Genomic DNA, 24,810 nt, shown 5'->3' with positions numbered 1-24,810 from the left:
TTCTTAATAGGGGACACCAAAAGAACAATGTTGAGATTCATTAATAGAAGAAGAGTCAAGAAGAAGCTCAAATCTCCTTGAAAAAAGATCTTGAGAAGATTGAGAAAGAAGAGAAGAGTTAGATGATGTGATATCAGAGTGAAATGACTTTCTTGATCTTTGGATTTTTTCTTTCATTGTCGAAGATTCGAGGGCAACCAGAGAGCGTTGAGGAAGATATCCAACAGCTGAAGCACAGACAAATGAGCCCTTGCGCTCAAAATACAAGTAGTCCTTCATATGAGGGACTGACAATGACGGCCATGAGATTTGTTGAGACGGCACATATTCTTCAAAGTACCTCTCATGTTCAAAGTTATTGACAGATGTTGAAGATGGTGAAGAGTTTGATGATGATGTTGAGAAAATGTTTTTTGAGAAGTTGAAGAAGCTGATGTCGAATTATTCATGTTGTTTTCGAAGAAGTTGATCAAATCATGAAGTGTGGTGATGTGTTCAGTCGAAAGATTGTTGTCGATTGCATTCACTAACGCACCAAATTCACTATCACAGATATTTTTTCCATGGTGCTCAGCGAAGAAGTTGAGTTGAGTGTTTTTCTTTTTCAAAAGTTTTGATTGTTTGGAGAGGATGAAGTGAAGAAGGAAGCGATTTCGGTTTTGAGGACCCGAATCGCAGATGAACTTAAAAGCGTGAGTGTCTGTGAAGAAGTGCCTTTTGATCACAGATTCCAGACACTCAATAACAAATCTGTGATCATTTGAGAGGCAGTCGGAGAAGAAGTTGAATGTTCTTTTAATTGGTTGATTATTTTTTTTTGAAGTGAGATGATTGTGAATTGAGAAACTTGTTGATAGTTGAAGAATTCTTGTTGAAGTTGGTTCTTTCTAATAGGGAGTTTCCATTTCTCTTTGAAGTCGAAGACAAAGACTGCTTCTCCCTCTTTCAAATCATCAACAGTTGATTGATAGTGTTTTCGTTGCATTTCAGCAACAAGTCGGTGTTGACGAAGAAGTTTAAGAGTCTGAAATTCTGCAGGAGAAAGTCCATTTTTGTTTTGCGATGACTTCAATTTGTTTTCCAGATAATTGAGTTTCTCGCACATTCCACAAAGATCTGTACGCCTTTTCGCTTTCGAGAAGTTGGTAGTTAGTTTGTAGAAGTGTGACAGAGAAACTTTGATGTTTGTTTCTTCTGTAAACTCTTTCCATAATTTAGTCTTGGGCTTGAAGATTAATCTCTTTTCGTTGGGAGAAAAGATGCCCGTTTTCTTTCTTATTTCTTTTAGTGCTTCCAATCCATATGAAGATGTAATTGATGAAGAAAGTTGTGAAATGGAAGTTGTTCGAGGAGGTGGTGTGATGAATGATGACGATGGAGTTGAATCTGTGTTTGTGTTGTTTATATTTGGAGATTGAGAAGAGGAGGAAGAAACATATGAACCACCAAATTGAATAGTTGGATGTGTAGATAGTGAGTTTTCTTTAACGTAGAATGAAAGTGAAGGAGTGTAACCCTGTGCGCAAAGTTCTTTCCAAGTCTTTGTCCAATTGTAACTATCAAATTCTTTAATATCATCATCGTTACAGGTGATCCACATCTTTCTAATTCCTTTCTTTCTTTCCACAACAGCAATGTAATGACCATTACTGTTATCAAACTGTTTGTGAAGAACTTGGCCAATGAAATGATAGAATGATGTTTCTTTATTGTGTTTGTGAAATGTTGAATCTTTTTCATTTGCAAATCCTTTGCAAAATGAATGTTTGTCTGGTATGTCAGTCTCGATTAAAAGTGTTCGAGAAGGTGGAGAACTGGCAAGATCAGCACATTCATGAGAGAGGGTTAGAACCTCTGGAAATGAAATCATTACCTCCCACCGAGCTGCGCAGCATTTTTCTTTGCACTCATCGCAATTTACGCTGTTTTTTCCATCTAGTATTTCAGTTGAAAATAGAGAAGATAAACCATTGTGAGTAGATGAAGAATTGATGATTACGTTGTTTTCGATTTCATCGATTTGTGATGTGAGTTTATGACATTTGACGCATTTCCTGTGTGAAACTATAACCGGATTAAAACTATCATGCTTTAATAATCCGTCTTTTTCAAATAGTTTTTGAAGATTATCGAATGCTTCTGACACATTCTGCTGCTGCTTGCTTCCGTATCCACAAAATTTTTCCCATCTTCTGACAAACGATGGGATCCATGCATGCACTTTTGATTTATCTTTAAGGATTTGTCTGCAAATACTCAAAATTTGAGAAGATAAAGTCTTGTTTGAATGTGATTTTGTGAAGATCGTTGGCTTTTGTGAAGTGATTGAAGAAAAACACTGAAAAAGAGATGCCAAGTAACATGTGTTTCCAAGATTTGCTAACCCTTTTGTTGTTTTTAATGGAATATTAGGTGTGGATTTAAAATCAATTGCTGTTGCTTTGGATGAAGAAGAAATTAATGAATCAATATTTGTTGAATTGTCGCTTGACATGCATTTTGAATTTGGTAGTTGTGCTGAAGTGTTGTTCTCTTTTGTGAAAGATGAGAAAAGATTTTGGAATGCGCGAGGAGGAATAAGAGTGGGTGAAGTGACATATTCCGTTAGTTGACCACTCACCCAAATATTTTCGTTGTTAAAAGATGAAATTGCTTCATCTGCTGGAGAAGAATTGATTGTCTCTTTTCTTTTTATTTTTATTGAAGATGAGGATGAATGAGGAGTTAAGGAAGAAGAGGAAGAAGAGGAAGAAGAGGAAGAAGAAGAGGAAGAGGAAGAAGAGGAAGAAGAAGAGGAAGAGGAAGAAGAGGAAGAAGAATAAGAAGAAGATGGAGGAGGAGGTGGAGAAGAAGAAGTTGATGATTTTTTTGTTTTGAAGAATTTGTGAATTGGGATGGGCGAAGGAGAAGAATAACGCTTATGACATGATTTGTTTGTTTTTCTTTTTGTTGACTCCCTTTCTCTCCTTATTGGAGTGCTGATTGGTGTATCAACAGGTTGAGAAAGTGAAGTATTTGTTGATGAAGAATTATTTTCTGAAACGACATTTGATTTTTTATTTTGTTGTAATGATGTTGAAGAAGAAGAGTATTGTTTTTTATTGGAAGCAGAATTTTCAGTAATTATTTCTTCATCCCAAGCAGATTCATCGATATATCGAGCGTAATCTGGCTCAGTTCGCTGCTTTTTCTTTGCTGATTGGAGAGAAGTGGAGGCTTCGGTGGAATGGGCCAACATCCAGTTGTTGCCCTTTTCCCAGTCCTGTTCATTCAAACCTAAATAAACAGAGAAAATTATTTGATAAAAAATATTAGAAAATTCAAACCACTTTTGCAAAACGGAAGATGAGGTTTTTCAGGAGGGATGATAAATCCTTGGTTTTTCTTTAATGTTTGTTTCGCGTAAATAAATTTGCCTTCTATCACATCATATCCATAGTCTTGTAAATCGGATAATGATGTGTTTCTACACAACGCCTGTAGCATTGTTGTCTGAGTGTGCAACGGAGATTTGTTGTACACCACAGACAGGTCTTCCAGCAGCTTTATGTGATATTCTGTTAGAAAAAAAATAAATAATAAACAAAAAAATAAGAAAATGACAAGGATGACAATTCAGAAAATTTTCTATATAAAAATTCAAAAAATAAAAATCAAACCGTTCAATGACTTCAGCAAATTGTTTATAACTGAAGATGATTGCCTGTAAGTGTAAAACAAATAGACAAGCAATGAATCAACGTCATCTCCACCGATGCGTTCAATTTCATTCCATAAAACTTTGCATTTTGAATTAAGAGTTGATTGAGGTTTCGTAAAAGACATAATTGGGATTTTTTAAATTTTTAAAGGGAAAAAGCACATGCAATTTCATTAATGACAAAGCGTCATTTTTGAGTGAAAATTTCAAATGCAAGTTTGTTGATTTCACAGATAAGAAAAAATGAAATAAAAAATCAATTATTCAGAAATTCATTCAATAATTTTAATAAATGAAAAATTATTTCGAAATTTCATCATCAGCAATAACTCCAAAGAACCAATGTCAATGTGTGAAAAAGTTATTAAATCATTGTCATTAAAAAATTCAAATAAAGAAAAAAAAAATAAATTCAATTTTATTCATTTACTAAATAATGATCACAAAAGTGGTCACTAATTTATCTTAAGATTTTGCAACAAACAGACATTAAAAGATGTGGGGAAGCGGTTTGTGCGGAAATCTGAGAAAAAATTAGTGACCACTTTTGTGATCGCCAGTCATTTTAATTTTCAGTTTTATAATAGTTCCGATCGTTCAACGGATCAAATCTGATGAGAACCTTAATAAAAGTGTTTTTCTAAATGACTGGCGATCACAAAAGTGGTCACTAATTTTTTCTCAGATTTCCACGCAGACAGCTTCCCCACATCTTTTAATGTCTGTTTGTTGCAAAATCCGAAGATAAATTAGTGACCACTTTTGTGATCGAGATTTTTAATTTCACATATTTTCAGGAAAATGGAACGTATTTATAATTTTTTGTATTTTATTGTGTCAAAAATAAATATGCATTAATTTTCATGTGGATATTTTTGTGAGCAAAGCGCAAAGCAATTAATGTATTTGAACCATATTCTCATTTTATTTCTATTAAAAAAGCTGCAATAATAGCAACCAATACGATTTTTTTCATAAATAATTTGTCGGCCCGAGATGGAATATCAGTGAAAATGAAAGAATAATAATTCATCTTTCAGAAATGCATCTGAAACAGCATCTTCTTCATCGAATTTTTATAAGGAGATTCATTGTGTTCAGTGACAGAACAACAATTTTGTTCGCATTTCAATATAGTGAACATTTGATGCTTATAACAGACGTCAAATATCAAATAGAATTTGAGTCTTCATGCTCTTATTCTTCTTAGTCATTTGAAATTTAACTATTTCAATCATGCACCAGTTTGAAGCTTCAACATTTCATTCATCCACAACGCTGATGCGATATAATATTCTTCTTTTGCATCACGAGGATTTCACTTTTTCCTATTTGCTGAGATTTTCAAATATGACTTATTCCGATTGCGCCACAACAATGCATTCAACTCCTCCTGAAAATGTCTTCAAATCCATTTTTTGCTCGTATAATTCTTCTTCTTCCTCTTCTTCATATTCGTTTCCTTCGTCTTTATCGTAGTCGTCTTCTCTTCCTTTCAGTCTTCTTTTTCTCCACGAAATTCAGAATGTGTTCATTTTGTTAATTTGTTTCATCGTCTTCCTCTTCCTCTTTGCCTTCCTATTCTTCGTCTCTCACCTTCATAAACAATCACCTTATATGCTTGCTCTCTCAGCACAACGATAAAGCAACCTTTTCACATTATTCCGTTCGTCTGCTGTTTTCCGCAATCTTTATCTTCTCCTTCTCTTTCTTCTTCTTTTCGATATTATCAAAATTACCAACAAACTTCTTAAAGAAAATGATAAAAAGTCTTCTTTCACTTCTTCTTCTTCCTCTTCGTCTTCGTCTTCCTATTCTTCTTCTTCTTCTTCTTCTTCCAATTTCTGGTTTTTTGATGAAAACAAACCTTCCTTTAATGCCTTCACGAAAAGAAAATGATGGAAAATGGAATAACAGAAAGGAATGAAGAAGAAGAAGAAGAAAAGAAGAAGAAGAAGAAAAGAAGAAGAAGAAGAGAATGCAAAGCATGTTGCAGCTCCGGAGAATTTCCACAACGAACTAACTCGAATGTTTGAGAAGATATCAACTAAGGAGAAAGACAAGAAGAAGATGAATGAAAAGATTCCCAGAGAATGAGCTGACTGTGGAGGCGAAGCGGGAGATTTAGGAAAAATGGACGATGGCTTTCTTTTGAGCAGAAGAGAGAGAGACGAAGGAGGTGAAGGAATAAAAAATGCTTTGATTTCCGGTGGATTGTTATCTTCATAGAACAGCACGAGCAGAATGGGACCAAGCTTGTTATCGATGGAAGTTGTAAAAAAAAAGCAGCAAATGCAGATGAAACATATGGATCTTTTTCCTGGTCCAGTCACAAAACATATTCAGCTGAAGTTGGTTCAATTTAAGAGAACAATAAATACGAAATTGACAATATCTGCTAATTACAATTGCTGCTGAAGAAGAAGAAGAAAGAGAGGCAAAGGGTCGATAATCCGGGAAGAGAAGGAGAGGAAGGTGCGCTGACAGTGCTTGTAGAGCAAAGGAGGTTTGATGGGAGTGACGGAGCAGACGCAGAAATGGAGGAGCTTAACGTCATCCAATACTCGCAACATGAACAGAATACTTTGTGTGCTTTTCGCGACAGCTTTCTGTGCGCTCCATCACCGAGGCCTTCGTCTGACCCTCAGTTCGCGATAGATTTATTTCGGAGGAAGCAGTAGTAGGAGTGGGCTCCTGAGATTCCTCAGGTTAACATCGAATGCTCACTGTTTGTTTCGTGTGTGGTGTAGGATGTGAAAATGAATCTGTTCTATGAACAGAATGAGAACTCGATTTGGAATGGCCGGTCGTTGGTAACGGATGAGAAATTTGAGGCGAATGACCCGCTCATCTTATTTACAGGCACCATTGCGAAGATCTCTTGAAAGTGCCGCTTCCTGCGCTGCATGGACAGGCACAATGGAAGAGAGTATGGAAGCTTCGTGTGGTTGGAATTTTGCGATAACACGGACCAGATAGAGAAGAATGTGGTGGAAGCAGCAGAAAAGAGGGGAAATGGAAGCTTCAGTGGAATCTACCAGTCTGAGTTGGATTTGTTGCTGTCTGATTCGAGCGGGGTAGAAACACAGGCGTAGAAGTTTATCATATTGCCAAAGAGGATTGCGAATGAAAAGCAGACTCAGTTCACGTCACAGGACAAGGAAACAGTCGAAGAGGCGAAGTTGGACGCGCCCAGTGCAGCAAGCTTTATGAGACTTGTAAATGAAAACGTCTATCTTTGGTGAAACTTGGCTTATAGCAAACAAAATTGACAAAATTTTCAAAAAAGAAGGATTTCAAAAAAGTGAAGAGAGTAAAGGGTGGAGGATATTCTGAGCTCAGCGAGATAAAAGAACAGAATTTCAGACGGATCAATGTTGGTGATGGAGAAGATTGGTATAAATGTTTGTGTTCATTTTCTTTTTATTTAACAAAGAAATATTATCAATTTATAATAAATTGTTTATTTTTATTTTTATTTCATATTCTTTTAAAAATTTTGAACTGTTTGCTTTAATTTTTCTCATTTTCTTGTGAACAGACATTCTTGACAGGGATTTGTTAGTTGATCGCATTGGTCATTTTGTGAGTGTGTGCATTGACAACCTGCATCGAAATGCCTGTCTGAACTGCTTCTGCATAGAAATCATTGAAACACCTTATCTTTCCACTCTGTTGTGACTCATACAAACAATCTCCATTAAACTCTGTGCGAGAAACGATGAAGGCACAATTCCTCATTTTATAAGGTTTGTAATATTTTTCTATTATTAAATATTTTGCTTTTATTCCATTTCTCGTTTTTCAAATTTATCTTATTCATATTTTTATTTCAATTAATTCAATCAATTAATATTCAAACATATGAATCATCCCTCATTTAATCACTTTTTTTAATCAGTTTTGATCGCGAAGCATGGGCTGCGGATCTCTTCCAGGATAGCTTCTCAGAGTTTCTGCTGCCATTGGAAACAGAACAGATAAAAAAGACTGAACTATGTGCCATCTCCACCTCCCCATTTGCTTCAACAGATATTTCGGTGACGCCGATGACTGCCTCCTTTCCACACACGCTGGCTTTCTCTTTTCAGAGTCCACTTTAGACATCTTCTCTTCATCATCAACACCTTCTTCTTCTTCTTCCTTCTCAGATCAGTCATCCACAAACAGCTTTATTGTTTTTATGATCGAAAAAGTCAAACTCCCTTCATCCAAAGCAAACATCCTTTCATATTTCTCACAAAAGACCTCCTCTTCTGCTTCACCGCCAATTATCATCAGAATATATTTCTTCTCCATCACCCTCCAGAACTCCTTCTCCTCCACCTCTCAACAGCTCCATTTGGTATCGATTCTTTTCTTCTGCTCCCTCCAAATGCTCTCATTCTTTTCACATCCTTACTTTTTGCCACCTGGCATAATCTTTTTGAAAAATCAGAGATCTTCCCGTTATTATTTTTTCAGAAATAAATAATAATATATCCAAAAACGATTATGCACCATTTATTTATTTATCACAAACGAAACACATTTCTTAATTTTTCTTATTTTTCACAAACCAAAATAGCTTTTATCAAAATAAATATTAAAGGGAAATTTCTTTTTCATTAACAATTCATATTTACATTGACACGAGAAGAATTCGTTATTTTCATAGTTTGTATTCCAAACGACTTTTTAAACCACATCTTTGGTGATGATGGTTATTCATTATTCGAAAATTATAACAACTATAAGAATTTTAATTTCCTTAATTGAAAATGAAGCTTGAATCAAAAAAATGAGTTATCATTTGCATTTAAATTACATTTATCATGTGTGTTTTATTATTTGTCGTTATTCTTTTTTGTTGTTTTATTTTTTAATAATCATTTTTTGATTAATGAAAATAACAAATTAATATTTCTTTTGTTATTTTTGAATTATCATTTATCGCGATAAATTAAATTATTAGCTTATGACAATTTTTCTTGATCAAATATTTATGCTGTTAAAACTGCTTTATGGAAAGAACCAGAAGAAAGAAATGGAAATTTGCTCTTTGCAGAAAATTGAACAAACAGCTGTACAGGTCTTGTTCTTCTTGGATAATCACGCGCTTCACTGCTTTTGCGAAATGAAAGGCAAACTCCAATCGAACCTCTTTCTGTACCTGGTTGTTCTTTTCTCTGAGTGCAAAGTTATCTGAGTTGGGATCCACTCAGATTGCTCGTCTTCAAATGACTCATTTTCTGATTCGTCATCCTTCTCTTTGACCTCTCCTCTAGTTACATTTTCCTCTGATGTTTCTATAAAGAGTGAGCGGTTCACCAAACTTCTGCTACTATCTTCTACTTTTGAGCACGAAGATGATCTCAAGAAGAAGTGCATACTGTGGAAGGCGCCTGAGCTGCTGATGAACAAGAAGAAGGGAGCGACGAAGAAATTGGTGGTGCTCTCAATTTGGATAATGCTAAAGAAGAGGACTGAAAAGCGGATGTAATGTTGATAATAAATATTCTTTGATGAAAATATTTCCTTCATTTAATTTTAAAAGTTGTTCATTGCTTTGCATGCTTTTATTATCATTTTTATTCAAATTCGATGTATCGATCGATTTCGTTTTTAAATTTTGTCTTTGATATCGTTTCATCTTCAATTTATTCAAAAAGAGAATTTTACAATGAAATAGTATTTATTTGTCAATGATTTTCATACACTTCGCCTGTCTGATATGAAGATTTTGCTCGTGTTGTTTTTCAAAACATTAAAATGAAAATTCTCTTTGTTTTCAATAAAGTTCAAAATATATAAATCGAATTTAAAACTATACATTCAAAAGCAGATTTTGTGTTGAATAAATAAGCCAAAGCATCATTTTCAAAAAGCTTATTTTCAGAAGTTTCTTTTTCCAACGCTGTCTTTGCTTCTGTTAAAATCAACCACTCAATCCCCCTCCTCACTATCTCCATTTTGAATCAACTCATCTTCCTCCGACACATCCTCCTCCATATCGACCATATCTGTCGCCCGTCAACTTCTTTTTCTCCCATTGCCACTTCCAAATCCTCCGCCATATCTTCCTCTTCCACCGCTCGCAGCTGAGTCCTTTTCTCTAACGCGCAGCTTTGGAAGCTCTGTGACAGTCGTTAGAGACAAAAAGCGATGAGCAGCAAACACTCTGACAAACGTGTCTGTGTTTTCACTCTGAACATCAAAAACCACCTATCACAGATCCGCACAAAGCCTCATGTACTGCACTAAATCGATCATTTCGTGAGGGAGCAAAGCATGAAGATTGGACCACACAAGCATGGGCGACTGGATCTGGAATGGATTCTCCTGCCTTGCAGCGGAGGTGGCAGCAGCTGAAAGGAGAAGCGCTGATTCACAGAAGGATGGCGATCATTCACAGCAAAGAACAGAGTCGTAAGTCCAGCTGCGCTTGGAATGAGAGATCGCATTTTGATGGGCTTTGAATAGCCTGCCATCAACACAATCGCACAATATGGCAATGTCAGCGTGTTCCTCTGGACTTTCTTCATTTCACACCGTTCCTTTTTCGTTGTATTGTCCTTTGCGGCAATATCATCTTTCTTTTCCTTTTTCTCTTTCTCTTTCTCTTTGCTTTCTTCAGTTTCTTCTTCATTGTTTTCTTCATCCTCAGCATCCTCTTCTTTATCAGCTTCATTTCGTTTTAATAGAGCAAGCTGTCTTTCTAACCTTTCCTCATCTTCTTCCTTACTCTGCTTCTCGTCTTCATTCAGCCCAGTTCTCATCACCTGCATCACTTCCTCCCAGTTCTTCATCAGCAACCGCGCAACAGATTTGAAGAACTGCACAAGCGAACCTGAAACAGGCATAATCTGCTTTGTAGTTTCTCTTCCTACATATCTCATCATTTGCACAACAGAAGGCTCCGAAATGTGTTCGAACCGAATAGCGCTCTGCCGCTCCACCAATGCTAGGCGGTATTCATCGGTCTGGTTGTGCAGCACAAAGCATGTGCCTCCTCGTCCGCACCGTCCTGTTCTCCCCAAGTGATGCACGTATGTCTCTGTGTCTGTCGGCGCATACGTCACAATAATCAGATCCACTTGTGGAATATCAATACCTCGCGCTGCCGCATCAGAGGCAATCAGCACAGCAATGTTCCCCGTCCTTAACGACTGCAGCGTCTGTTCTCTCTGTGCCTAGACAATACCAACATGCAATGGTTGGCAGCGGTAAGAATTCAACTTGGTGCACACGTACAGCTCGTTCGCCTAAGCTTTCTGCTCGCAGAAGATGCTTCAACATCTGTGAATAAATCCAAAACGCTTTGAACGGTCTCCGATAATTCCGCTGCGCTTAGCTCGCAGTACATTCATTGCATAGTGCTTCACACGCGATGGAATAGCAAGCAACCCTGATCCCACGAGATCAGCACACACTGAATAAGGCTTTGAATATGGAACAAATCAGCAAAGATGGTTGATCCACGAAACAAATGAGGCTCAGAGCCAAAGGATATGTCTAAAAGGTTCGGTGATAATGCAAAAGCAAGTTTCTGTTTTTCTTTGTGAACAGAGAGTGGAGGACGAAGAAGAAATCAAGAAAGGAATCGGATATAAAAAAGTTGATATGGAAGGCAAAAATACTCTGAATTCTGGATAGAGCTCTTTAATGAATGCCAATCTTGTTCACTATTGTTGTCTCTTTCTTTGTCATTGCAAATTTCATTCACCTTGAAGCTGGACAAAAAAAGGAATTCCACAATATTCTTCACAGCCCGCACAAACACAATGCCACACATCCAATAAATGAAATAAATCACAGCGGCTTTCGATATTTCTCTTCGTTGTCATTTTTTTCCCCAAAAAATTGGCCTTTATTGAAACCGTCACAACTCTGGTCAATGAAAAGAAAAATGTTTCATTGCTTAATCTTATTTATTAATTAGTAGGCTTCGCTGCAACAACTTCTTCTGCGTTCGTAATCATCAGCAACTGTCCCAAGATTGGCGTTTCTCCACGAAACTTCGTTACCAACTTTGCAGCCTGTCTGGGTTTCTCGGTTGCTCTGGTGAAAGAAAAAGATCCAAGTGAACTGTATGTTGTACATCTTTTTGAGTAACTACAACTGACTCTGTGAACAGAAAGAGGAGATAAAAAAAGAAAATGAGTGATACATAATTATAAGCAGGAGTGTGATAATTAAACATGTTGAGAACACAAACATAATAATATATTCTCAATCGGATACGATTTGAATAGCGAATTCTTTGGCAGGGGATCGAACAACTTGTTTCTCACCAATTATTTTCTTCACTTCGACTTTTGTTTTATCAGAAGTTTTATGCAGAAAAATTTTAACAATATTCGCAAAAGTATACAAGAAATTCAAATTAAAAAATAATAATTGTGAAATAGGAATTTCCAACAACAAACCAAGTTAACCAGAGCATTTCATACAAATTCAGAGAAAATGACCGGAAATATATGCAATTATTTCCATTAATCCATTCATTTCTTAACGAATAGGAAAAAGTTTGTCAAAACTTCTTTTTTTTTTGAATTTCGTTCGTAGCCTATCTTATTTTAATCTGAATACTGCATTGTATTGGATAATTGTGCATATTCTTCTTCGAACAGGCCTAACAGAAATAAATTTCTATTGATCTTGGATAAATAACAATACTTTTGAAAGCTTTTTTTCAGAATTGTCATAATTCCAAAAGCAAACCATGTGGAAGAATGATTCTCAAGATGGGCATCATGCGTGCAGAATAAAAGAAACGGGTCAGAAATTCTTTTTGAAAAATCAGAGATCGTCTGACATTTGCTTTTTTTCAAATAATAAATAATATAACATTAAACTGCCATGTTCCATTAAAGTGCAAATCACAATATCAACATTATTCTCACTTTTCAAAAGTTTTCAAAGAACCAAAATTGCATTAAAACAATTATACAAAAAGTGAAATATTTTGAATGAACTTTTCCTGATTTCATCTCTCCTCAAGGCAACAACGGTTTAATTTGTTTATTTCTTATTAACATTCAAATAAAATATTTCGAAAAATGCATTATGCAACTGATTGTATCTCGTATGTTCCAGTGAACACTTATTTAATTACATCTGTTGCAAAAATATAACCAACAAACATTTTTCATATTTGCAAGAAGCAATCATTTGATTAAAGTTCAGTGAGGTTTGCTGCATTTATTTTTGCTGTTTCTTTTTCGAAAAGCAATCACTACTGAACGAACCGAAAGGTTGATTTTTTTTTCATTTTATTTCTTTTCCTGAAATAATAAAAGGTAATCGAAGATTTATCACATTTAAGGTTGATTATTTATTATCAATGAGGCGAAGTATCTTTGCTTCTGCGCAGAGAAGAAGAATGATTTAAAGATGATATCACAAGCTTTCATGAATAATTAAGTTCCCTCGAAGAAAACAACAGTTGTGAATTATCGTTGGATATATACGGTTATTTTGTAAACACTTAACCAAATTTATTTCTTTTTGAAGCTCAAAAATTATATTTTTCTTTTAAATTCTTTCCTCAAAATTACAAAAAATAGATTGAAGAATTATTATAAATGTTTTTACTTTCTTTTTAATGAAAATGTTAAAGCCAAATCAAAAATTCCATTTTTATCTATTTTTTTTTATTTCCATTAAAAATCCTCATTGAACGAATATTTGCATCATATCTTCTAAAATAAGATTCGTTTTTTCATGAAAAATGAATTGTTTGGTTATTTTTTCTTGAAACTTCAAGTTTCCTTTGCTTTTTCTCTTTCTCTTCGCATTCTCGATGAATTCGAGAAGAAGAAAAAGAAATGAAATGAAAATTCTTGAGAAGAATTCAAGAGTATCAATAAAGAAATGTTTGCTAAATAATCAAGCGATAAATTTTATGTGTACCATACACAACAGCAAACATGGCTGAAAAAGAAGCTGATCCAATGCTCCAATTCAGAATGGGAATGACAGAACAAGTCAATCATAATTAATTGCTCTTCACATTCTTCTCATTTTTGTTCAGTTTTTCATATCTCTTTATTCTTTTCTTCCCCATTGTTGCCCTTCGCTTTTCTCTTCATTCTTTTCATCTCTTCTTCTTGAATAAGGACACTTGTCTCATTCATTTCGTCTCAAAATGCAATTCTTCTTAATTTCACTCAGATTCCATCTCTTTCTCTTCCTTTTTCTTTCATCATTCTGCTTTCTTCGGCTTTTTCCAATTGATGGAGAAAGAGAAGATATCCCACTCACATTCTTTTCCAATAAAATCATCCAAAAGTTCTGCTCCAAATGTATTTCCTTTTCAGTTGATTTGTTATCACATAAATAAATATTTCTTCATTCATCAATCATTTTTCATGTTATTCTATCTCTTTGCCCAATCTATCTCAACCTCTGCTCAAAAATTGTTCTTTTCATCTCCATTTTTCTTCAATTCATGTAACGTTCCAAAAATCTATTCTTCCAAATCCGCTTTTTTTTCAAGCCCAATACAAATGAAATGCATTCATTCATATATAAAACCTTCAATTTTGGTTGTTGAGAATGAATTGAAAAGACATTGCGAATGAATTCACAGCTTTGATACAAACGATTGCTATGTTCAATGGAAAAATCTTCATTTGCTTTTTCTCTTCCATTCTCTAATTTTTCTGTTTTCATAAACATTCAAAATGCAGAAGAAGAAGAAGAAGAAGAAGAAGAAGAAGAAGAAGAAGAAGAGGAGGAGGAGGAGGAGGAGGAGGAGGAGGAAGAAGAAGAGGAGGAAGAAGAAGAGAAAGAAGAAGAAAATGATGATGAAACTATCTTTTTGCCAATAAATAAAATCTGATGATTAGCAAAGAACCAAATAATCATTCAGATTCATTGATGAATCTCGCTTCATAGAGCTTTAAAAAATAAATCCATTGAAACTGATAACAAGATATTCATATCCGTCTTCTTCTATCTTATCTCTCATTTTTCTATAAATCATCATTTCTTGCTTTGCCTTTTCGCGTTCTTCTTTGGACTTTTCGTTCCACATATTCGACAAATAAAGACAATTTCATCATACCATTTTCTTCTTCCTTTTTTTCTCCTCAATTAATTGCAAATATTCGAAAAAATGTTTCTATTTTCCTTTTTTCAACATTGTCAATTGATGGCTGGTGCATTTCCTCCAAAAAGAAGTCAATGGCTTCTTCACTCAACAAACAATTTTCAGAGTTTATTTTTTTCTTCAAATAGATTTACTAAAAATGAAAAGCATCGATCGTATATTACTCTTTGTGTCTCCCCTGGCTGCTCTGCAAAAATCTGCAATGCATGTTGTCGATCTCACAAATTTATCTTTCTCTAAAAGAAAGTTAAAATATTTCTGTATTATTATTTACCATTTCATCATCATTTTTATTTCTTTCGATTTTCTCTACTTATTTTCTTTCTTCTTCTAATCGACATAATCTTTCCCCTCATCCAACTCTTTTACTGCCTCTCTCACAAAATGCAGCTCATTCACAATCATTCCTTCTTAATTTTCAAATAAAAAAAACTGTTAATCAATAATTCATAAGCAGATCGATGCACAAGTCGTGAGAGATTACGATGCTCCTGATGTTATTTCTCAATGTCTGTTATTTAATTCTGTTACAGTTTTGGTTCCATTTTCTAATATAAAAAGATGGGGAATAATCAATTATGTCAAAAATGATACAGAAGCACTCATACATAAAATTTAACATTGCTCAATGCAAGTGAAGCCATTTCAACTTCTTGAGTTTCCTAACTTTCCTCTTTCCTCAAGGCAACCTTCAGAAGCAAGGAACGCAAATCGATATCAATTCCTCAAAAATGAATCATTCAATCAGTAAAGGAGAGCATTAGTAAAGATCGTTCAGCAGATTTTCATTCACTTATTCCTTTTTTCCTTCGTCTTCATATATCTTCTCAAATTTTTTGTTCAATGAAGATAATCGATAACTCAAAACGCAAAACCTTTTCAGATAACTGCAACGTTCAATGAGTTTCAACACCATACGACAAGCTTTAAGGAAATTATCTTTTCTTCAGTCATTTCATCCATCCAATCGAACAATTCTGTTGAGAAAATAGACTTTTATTTCTTTTTCATTCATATTGTCAATTATTTCATTCATTTCTTCTATATTCTGTTTTTGATCGAACTCATTGCAATGCACCATTTCAAAAAGCTGTTCTTTAAAATCTGTATTATAATAGTATGAATCAAACTTTCTTTTCATCAAATATGAAAATGAACAGACCAGAAAGTTTATTCTTTGTTTTCATCTCCGATATTCCACATTTTTTGATATAACTTATGAACAAATTATTTCTGTTAATTGCAAAGCATGCACCATTCACTAAATTAAGCTTGAATAATGCAATACAATTTCGTTTTATCAAATGCTGTCAATAATCGTAAATAAAAAGGTTAACATCACCAAAAATAAATATTTACAACATATAAACAAGAAGCAACATGGAAGAAGCAATGAAACAGTTAAATGCAGCGATGTGCTTCCAGATAAGCCAAAAACTATTATTTTTTGATCGGCCCAACATAAATTCACTCAATACATTCGAAAGCTGATGTTGTGATTCTTTCTGGTTTATGAAGAGAATTTTATTCTGATAACGGAAAGAAATAAATTGATAATGCAGAAGTGGAGTTTGAACCAATTTAAAATGGAAACAGATAGACAAAAGACAAGAATGAAAGATATTTATCAGTTCACTGCAAAGAAGAAAGAAACTGAAAACGATAATAAGTTATTGTTGAATGTCAAACATATTTAGTGAATTATTGTCTTTTTGAGCTATTTGAAAAGGATCATTGGGTTATGAATGATGAAAAGAAATGAAATTCTGAAAATCATCACAAATTGATTGAGCAAAAGAAAAGAAAAGAACTTGAACAAAGAGAAGATGCTTGAAAAATGGAAGAGGATCAAGGCCCCAATGCTTCTTAATTTTTATTATCTTGTGCCACGAAGAAAAGGAATGAAGTCCAGCACCAACAGAAAAGATGGATAATCTTCAGTTCATTGAGAGTGAAACATCAAAAGAAAATTTATTATTAGATTGGATATTATTATCGGATTTGTTCATTTAAGTCAGCTTTCATTTCAGCTGAAATGAGATTTGGAGAAGAAGGAGGAAAACTGCTTAACAACGAAACACACTCAAGAAATGCATCAGCCAGTTTATTCCTCATCAAATGAAAAGCGTCATATGATTTTGAAGGAAAGTTATTTTTCTTGAATTCATATTCTTTTGTATAAGAATGAATAGAAAGATTTCCATTTTGAATAGAACTCGAGGGATTCTTTTATCCTTATGTGATCAATTATTGAGAAGATCGAATACTCTCCTTTCGTCTTCATGGTCTTCAGCAAAACACAACTTTAAAAGGGTTTCAAAATCATTCAGGAAATCAAAAGAAATGTCAACTTTCTTCTATCAACAATTCTAAACATTGAAATATCGACTTAACCTTCAATTTAAAAACTCATCTTAAATAAATATTCCTTGAAAGCTTCAATCTATATCCCCTTCTTCTTCCTCTTCCTCTTCCTCCATTACTGCAACCACTTCCGCTACCTCCTCCTCCTCTTACTCTAACTCTTTCTCTTACTCTTTTTCTTCTTCTTCTTCTTCGTGTTATACTACTACTACTGCTTCAACTTCTATAACTGTTTCTTCTCCTTCTCCATCTCCCTTTTCCTCTCCATCTCCATCTCCTCCATCTTCATCTACCAATTCTCCTTTTTCTCTCATTCTCCTTCTTCTCTTTCTTCTCCTTCTACTCCTCTTATTACCATTACGAAGTCAAAGGTGACTTCATTAAATGCAACTACTGCTCCTCCTTTACATCATTCACATCCTGATACTGATCCTGTTATAGTTTCTCCTCCTGAATCTCCTCCTATTCCTGCTACTTCCTCTTCTCCTCCTCCTCTTTCTTCTTCTTCTTCTTCAATATCCCTCAAATCCCCCGCTGAAGTGATCAGCTACAGCTATCTCGAGCGCAGCCTGCTGGTCTCCATCACACTGCTTTAATTTCAGAGCCACTGGTTTGTTTCCCACTCGAACACACCAAAAGTGAGAGTTAGGCAGACAACACAAGATATAAGTATGATGCCTTTCACGACTCAATCATCCGCGAGCAGTCGGTGCGGCTGCGGGACGACGATGCGGTTTCTGATGTGCTCAGCTACTCGTTGAGATTGGACTCTCCCACGCTGTTTATGCCATCTTACCTCACTGCTGGCCAGCTTTCTGACTCCGCTCGCTTCAAATCTGACTTCGATGGGGAAAATCGGCTTTTCCCTTCAGATACATTGAGCATGTCTCCAGATAATCAGAACAATTCTTCCTTGGGAGAACCTCAGCTTCCGCCTTTCCTCTCCTTCTCGCCTGCCCTCAGTACCCGCAAATTGATTCCAGACAGTTCCCATTCTGCTTCCCCTTCTTTCTCCACCAGCTCCACACTGCTTGAGACCCACTCCACTACTGCCACATCCATTGCTGCATCTGTTTCTGGCCAGTTTTTCCTATCACAGGCACTCCATCTCCTTGACCCACTCGATCCGCTCGAACCACTCTGCACACTCGACAAGATGTTGATTGCTTCCACCCCGAACAGAACAGCCAGTGCGAGAAAGACAAGTGTGAATGTGACGACGAAGCTGTTGTATTCAGATGAGAAGTCATATGCAATGCTTTTGGAATTGGAATCGAAAATGATGAAGGAGAATTCGAATAAGTTGATTTCGAAGGATTTTCGTTCCTTTTCTCCTTCTTCTTCTAATGCTACAACTGTTTCTTCTTCCTCTTCTTCTTCTTCGAATATTCCTCCTTCTTCCTTTCTTCCTTCTGAAACAACTGCTGCTTCAAACTCTTTCCCCACTTTTTATCTTTCTCTTCCAAGTTCCACTTCAACACAAACCATTCCTCCTTCCTCTGCTCCTTCTCTTCCTTCATCTTCCTCTTCTTCCTTTTCCTCTTCTTCCTCTTCTTCACCTTCTCCATCTTCTCCTTTCTATTTCTTCATTCGTTTCAATTTTTTCTTTCCCATCTCTTTTTCCTCCTGCATCACACCTTCATCCACATCTTCCTCTTCTTCAATAAATATAACTTCTTTTGTTGCATTGTCGTTGACTTGTTTTTGGTCAGTGAGAACTTTGCGGCGAATTGGCTCAATGTCAGAATCTTCAGTCTCATCGTAATTTTCGTTATCATCAATATTTTCAGTTGAAAGCTTATTTGGAAAAATAATTCTGCCTTCTTCATTCTCTTTATCAATAACTTTCAACTTCTCTAATCTCCTTTTATATAAAGAAATTGTTGAGGACCCTGTTGAAACATCGTCTTTGCAAATGTATTGACGGCTTGTTGATTGTTTTTTGTTCAAATGAAAAACGCTTTCAAATGAGATCTTTCTCCATCTACTCACGGAAGAATTGAAAAAAGGAGTCACTTCAATTTGTGCTTTAGTGGATCTCCAACACAAATAAGTTTTTATATCCTTCACGACAAGCTTCAAGCTTGTCTTTTGCTTGATTCTGGGAGAGTAATTGATGATGAATCTCTCCAATCTTTTATCCTCCTTTCTTTCATTTTTTGGGAATGCTTTTTGAAAGAAAGTGATCAAATCCTTGAGGGTGGAGATGTCCTTGCGAGATCTTTGAACGATTCTCGCAAGGACTCCAAATTCCCCATCAACCTCGCTTTTCCCGTGACCTTCTCCGAAAAAGGAAAGCGAGGTTGTATCAAATGTTTTGAGAAGGGTTGAGGATGGATGAAGCATGAAATGTAGAAAGCAGCCGTTTCTGAAGTGTGGGCCGCAGTCTGCCCACACTTTCAGATGTGAATGATTATTTATTAATGATTGTAAATTTTGAAGAGCAATCTTCAAGCAATCGATAGCAAACCGGCTATCTTTCGACAAAACTTCAGAGATGAAATGGAAACAAGTCTTCAATTTTACACTCTTCTTGAAATGATAAATGATTACACAGAGGTGTGATATTTCTTTTTTTGTGTAATAATCTCTGCTTTCTTGAGTTTGTTTGATAGGTAAAGTCCAATTTTGCTTAAAATCCAATAAAGCCAAAAACTCATTCTCTTGAAGATTCTCGACTTCTTCATTAAACTTCTTGCGCTGAAACTTTTGAATAGTGAAATGAACATTAAGTGTTTCTATTTCTTGCAATTCTGATGTTGTTAAAATTTTTGTTTTTTCTTTTCTTTCCAAAAATTCTTTTCTAACGCACAGATTACACATATCGGTTCTTCTTTTAGCCTTTTCAATGTTAACTGCCAATCTGTAGAATAATGATCTACAAATTTTAACATCAATTTCATATTTCATTCTTCTAAATAATTCATCTTTAGAACCAAAGAATATCCTCTTTTCTCCTTTAAACCATTTACAGAGACTTTCATCAGTATTCTTAAAAGAATTGTTTGTCCACATTTCTTTTTCAAATAATTTTCTATTTTCTTGAACAACTTTTTCTCTTTTAAATAATCAATTCATATGAATGAATCAGGAAATAAAAAAACTTATTTAATTTATGTTTTAATATTTTAGAAAACAAACTTATCAGATAACTCGGAAATGCAATCGTTGGAATTCGTTAAATACATATCATTAAAAGACGAATCATCAATCGCATAACTTGAGAAGCGTGATGACAAGGCAGTTTCATTGATAATTTCATTATTATGCCTGTCGTAATAAAAAGGAAAAGTTGAAGAAGGCTGCGAAGACGTGGTGCTTGCTGGAGTTAGCTGCAGTGAAGGAAATGGTGCAGATGAAGGCTGCGAAAACATGGTGCTTGCTGGAGTTAGCTGCAGTGAAGGAAATGGTGCAGATGAAGGCTGCGAAAACATGGTGCTTGCTGGAGTTAGCTGCAGTGAAGGAAATGGTGCAGAAGAAGGCTGCGAAAACATGGTGCTTGCTGGAGTGAGCTGAGGCGAAGGAAATGGTGCAGATGAAGGCTGCGAAGACGTGGTGCTTGCTGGAGTTAGCTGCAGTGAAGGAAATGGTGCAGAAGAAGGCTGCGAAAACATGGTGCTTGCTGGAGTGAGCTGAGGCGAAGGAAATGGTGCAGATGAAGGCTGCGAAAACATGGTGCTTGCTGGAGTTAGCTGCAGTGAAGGAAATGGTGAAGAAGAAGGCTGCGAAGACGTGGTGCTTGCTGGAGTTAGCTGCAGTGAAGGAAATGGTGAAGAAGAAGGCTGCGAAGACGTGGTGCTTGCTGGAGTGAGCTGAGGCGAAGGAAATGGTGCAAAAGAATAAGGAGATGCTGCGCTGCATGTGGGAGTGAGCTGAAAATGAGAAAAAGGTGATGATAATGTTTGAGAATGTGCAGAGCAGAATAGTTTGTGATTGAAAGGATGAATAAGATCTGAACGAAGAATGTGATTGTTTTCTTTTGTTGTATTTTCTTGATATCTGGATGTTTGTTGAATACATGAATGATTATTTGTAATTTCATTTAAACTATCCTTATGAAAATAATGTTGATCTTGATGAATAAGACAATTTTGTTTTGTGTGCTCAGATAAATTCTTTTTTTTGATAAGTTTGAACTTTGAAACGGAGTGTATATTTGAAAGAGCTTGAATATCTTCAAAATTGAATAAAATTGGTGATGATTGTTGATCAATTGTTGATAAATGATGATTTGAGTTTAAGAATTCAAAGTCATCATCTGATAAATCTTTAAAGATTCTTTTTTCTTGAATGTTTTGAACTTTGCAACTTTCACTTGTGTTCTTCCTTAACCACCATTCACATAAATAAAAATCATATAAACTCAATGCTTATGTTTCAATATAGCTTTGAATGAGAAATGAAAAAAAAACGAACGTTTTTTACTGTTGGGTATCTTCGGTTTGCATGCAGCAGTTATTTCCAAATTGTGCCTTTTCAACATTCTCTCAGCGTGTAAAATGTTATTTGCTGTACAATTCCAGCCAGCTTTTATAAGTTCAGTTGAAGAAAATGATCTCAAAAATGTTTGTAACAAGAGTATTTTATTCTTTTTGTCTAAGATATCGTACAATGAACCAGCGTAAATTAGAATGTTTTCCATTTTATCTATTCAATTAAAAGAAGAGAAAACAAAAAATGAAACTCAATAAAAAAACATTGATATAACCATTTAATTTATTGTTAAGCAATTCAAGAATTTCTTTTCCTTTTTTTGAATGGTACAAAAAGAAAAGAAGAAAAGATGTTTCCTCATTCTTTGAATGATGTTGAAGAAATTTAAAAAGTTTTTTACATAGTTGAGACTTTCTGCTTTCAGACAAATCTGAAAACGTCATCTTTCTAAAAATAAAATTATCGTGGGATATTTTTTTTTGATCTTTTATGGGATCACAATTAAAGTTTTCCGACTTTTCAAAAAGATTATGCCACCTTTTTCATGGACTTCATCACAACAACAACCAAAGCTGCAAAATGATCACGCATCACATTCTTTAACAGATCTTCTACGTCTTCAAGTTCACCACAACGTTCTTCTTCTTTGATGTCCTCCTCCTGCTGAAGGGACATCAATGAATAGATCGCTCTATTCAGCCCATCATAATCAATCACTATCACATCTGAAGCCCGCTCCCCAATCAACAAAGTTGTCTCTTCCTTCATTTTCACTCAATTTGAACAACCTCCGCTGAGCTCATATTCTTCACATTTGTGATTTGCCCGTTCGTGCGTGTTATAGGCAGAAACAAATATTTTTTCTAATGGAGCTTCTTTCTCTTCTTGTGGAGACAGAAGCAAAAATGGCTGTATAAGTTGGATGATAAGCAGTTTTCCTGAGGTTCTTGTCTTGCAGTTGTTTTCTGCAGCGTCACCGATGAACATCCTTTTTTCAAGCACGGGAATATATCAACAAAAATACAACAACCAGAGAAATGAGTATTTTGCTCATTTTTCTTCTATCGCTTTCAACAGAATCAGATGATACTTTGAAGAAATTATTGTTCACTTTTGAGAAATTAATTTATGATTCGGCTGTTTGATAAAGAAGAAGAAGTTGAGAAAGAAGAGGTTGCTACAGAATAGGAAAAGAGAATGATAGAAGAAGATACTCGCCTTTGAAGATATACGAAGTAATCTTATCGTGCCATTCATCTTCCTCGTCTTCTTCCTCGTCTTCTTCCTTTTCTTTTGCTTCGTTCATTTCCCAGTCCCCCTCCATTGTCTCGTCCTCTGATGATGCGGCTGTTAGCATCAGGTGGGTATTGGAAGATGCATCATTCCTTTCACTTCCTCCTCATTCTCTTCTACTAATCCTTCTTCTTCTCTCTCCTCCTTCTCAACCTCCTTCCACCTTCAACGCTTTCTGCAAATTTCTTCTTTTGCTGGATCAGGAGCTCTCCAAAAGAGAAGAAGAAGAAGGAGAAATTGAGAGAGAAAGAAAATGACAAAGATTAGAAATAGCATGTTTCAACTTTTACAATTTCTTATCGCATTATATGCACAAAAACTATTCTGTTGCTTCAACTGCATCTTCCTCTTCACCTTCAGCTTCCTTGTCTTCTTTGTCTTTATCTTCGCAACATTCTATTGCACCTTCTTCAGAAGTCCTGTCGCATTTTGTGTCCTCTTGCAGGGCATCTTTGATGTCCAACAATACATTGCTCTGATGCCAAGTATGCTTTCCACGTATTCATTGTCAACTGTATGCCCGTTGAGAAACATAAACAATCGACATTCCAATCACCGAATGCTTCTGTTCTGTCATTCCCAACAACCGAGTTGTCTTTCGGAGAGATGCTTGTCATGAAAGTTACCAAGGGCTCTTTCACAGAAGCGACAAGAGATTCACACACAAAATACATATCTCTTCCGACACTGGCCTTGTTATCAGAAAATACCGCATTGGTGATGGAAAAGGAGGATTCTGACACTTGTGAGCCTTGGTTGAACTCGATCATAAGAGCACCGCCTTTTCCTCCAGAATTTGTATCCTCGCTCACAGAGCAGGTGGAGAAGGTGGAATCACTCGCTGAAAACGAATTGGCAGGGGCAGATGAGGCGAATGAGATGCACCCGCCATTGGTGGGAATCTGTTGGCGTCGTGGAGCTGAGTCGATGTTGGAGATGGTGCAGTTGGTGAGGGAGAGGGAGAGGGAGAGGGCAGGGGAGTTGGCAATTAATGAAGAAATGAAAGAAGAGAGAAGAAGAAACGAAGGATGAATGGAATGAATTCCATTGTATATAAAGGAGCGATAAAGTGCGTATGTGGAATGAGAATGTAAAAGAAGTAATAATGGAAAATTTTGGACGAACAAAGAGGATGGAGAGAGAAGTCTATAAGTTACAAGATCAGAAGAAGAGAGAGAAATAGAAGAATTTTATTCAGTTGTTCTTGGCAATATTTACTTTTCTACAATTCCATCCAGTGACTGAATCACTAGACTGGAACGGATAATTTGTTATATTGAAACTGAATTAATAAAAGATTTCGAACAGTCTTCTTTTTTTGAATATCAAAAAAAAAATAATAAAAAATAAAAAAATAAAAAAATTTATTCATATTTTTAACTTTTCCAATATCTTTTTATTTTTATTTTCCAATAATTAGTACTGTTTGGAAAGTTGAGAAACTTGACTTTTTCATTTTGAAGTTTTATTTATTCGTTTTTTGAAATTTTAAAAAAACTTGATCTGAAATTTTCCATTTTCTCTCTAAACATAAAAAAGGTGTGGTTTTTGCATATGAAAATAAAAAAAATATATTTAACAGAAATAAAAGTTAAATACTTGCAAAAAAATCAATTTTCTCTTAGATCAATAAATACCACAATTAATATTATTTTTTCGATTTTTGATCTTTTTTTATGATATCAAAAAAAATCACCCATATGAGAAAATAAAACAAAATGAACTTTACAAAAAAATTTAGCCACATTGCTATCGCATCAACAAATTTTGATACCAATCCCATTGAGATTGAATTATTGATCAAAACTCTATCGAAAGTGTGATTTCAAAAAGGATAAGCTAGGTTTGACTCTGACAAACGGTTATTGCACAATATACGACCGTTAATAAAAATTCGTGTCAGTTAACAACGATGTCATAATCA

At 35.2% G+C, this 24,810-nt stretch overlaps 6 protein-coding genes across 6 annotated transcripts; 1 reads left to right on the top strand and 5 right to left on the bottom strand.

The window, feature by feature from the left end:
• Positions 1–721: 721 nt before the first annotated feature.
• On the bottom strand, positions 722–3,825 carry MONOS_13860 (putative Ubiquitin carboxyl-terminal hydrolase; the record flags this gene model as incomplete). Its single annotated transcript, XM_067866604.1, has 3 exons — positions 722–3,276; positions 3,327–3,557; positions 3,660–3,825. The coding sequence occupies 3 exons, from the start codon at positions 3,823–3,825 to the stop codon at positions 722–724; spliced, it is 2,952 nt and encodes a 983-aa protein (XP_067719000.1).
• Positions 3,826–9,712: 5,887 nt separating this feature from the next.
• MONOS_13861 (putative nucleolar RNA helicase II) lies at positions 9,713–10,978 on the bottom strand (the record flags this gene model as incomplete). The annotated part of the gene is made up of 4 exons (XM_067866605.1): positions 9,713–9,816; positions 9,902–9,939; positions 9,989–10,872; positions 10,934–10,978. 4 exons carry the CDS (start codon positions 10,976–10,978, stop codon positions 9,713–9,715), a joined length of 1,071 nt encoding a protein of 356 aa, XP_067718999.1.
• Positions 10,979–18,737: 7,759 nt separating this feature from the next.
• On the bottom strand, positions 18,738–19,505 carry MONOS_13523 (uncharacterized protein; the record flags this gene model as incomplete). Its single annotated transcript, XM_067866235.1, has 1 exon — positions 18,738–19,505. The coding sequence occupies one exon, from the start codon at positions 19,503–19,505 to the stop codon at positions 18,738–18,740; it is 768 nt and encodes a 255-aa protein (XP_067718998.1).
• A 782-nt stretch (positions 19,506–20,287) lies between these two features.
• On the bottom strand, positions 20,288–21,201 carry MONOS_13522 (uncharacterized protein; the record flags this gene model as incomplete). The annotated part of the gene is made up of 2 exons (XM_067866234.1): positions 20,288–21,031; positions 21,178–21,201. The coding sequence occupies 2 exons, from the start codon at positions 21,199–21,201 to the stop codon at positions 20,288–20,290; spliced, it is 768 nt and encodes a 255-aa protein (XP_067718997.1).
• Positions 21,202–22,121: 920 nt separating this feature from the next.
• MONOS_18341 (uncharacterized protein) lies at positions 22,122–22,580 on the bottom strand (the record flags this gene model as incomplete). Its single annotated transcript, XM_067871353.1, has 2 exons — positions 22,122–22,318; positions 22,382–22,580. The coding sequence occupies 2 exons, from the start codon at positions 22,578–22,580 to the stop codon at positions 22,122–22,124; spliced, it is 396 nt and encodes a 131-aa protein (XP_067718996.1).
• Positions 22,581–23,402: 822 nt separating this feature from the next.
• Positions 23,403–23,918, top strand: MONOS_13521 (uncharacterized protein; the record flags this gene model as incomplete). The annotated part of the gene is made up of 1 exon (XM_067866233.1): positions 23,403–23,918. One exon carries the CDS (start codon positions 23,403–23,405, stop codon positions 23,916–23,918), a length of 516 nt encoding a protein of 171 aa, XP_067718995.1.
• Positions 23,919–24,810: the final 892 nt, after the last annotated feature.

The sequence above is a fragment of the Monocercomonoides exilis genome, assembly GCF_001643675.1.
Source record: "Monocercomonoides exilis strain PA203 chromosome Unknown scaffold67-269241, whole genome shotgun sequence".
In the NCBI taxonomy this organism is placed as follows: Eukaryota; Preaxostyla; order Oxymonadida; family Polymastigidae; genus Monocercomonoides; species Monocercomonoides exilis.
Note: the sequence above shows the minus strand (reverse complement) of the source record. Positions and strands in the feature narration are given on the sequence as shown.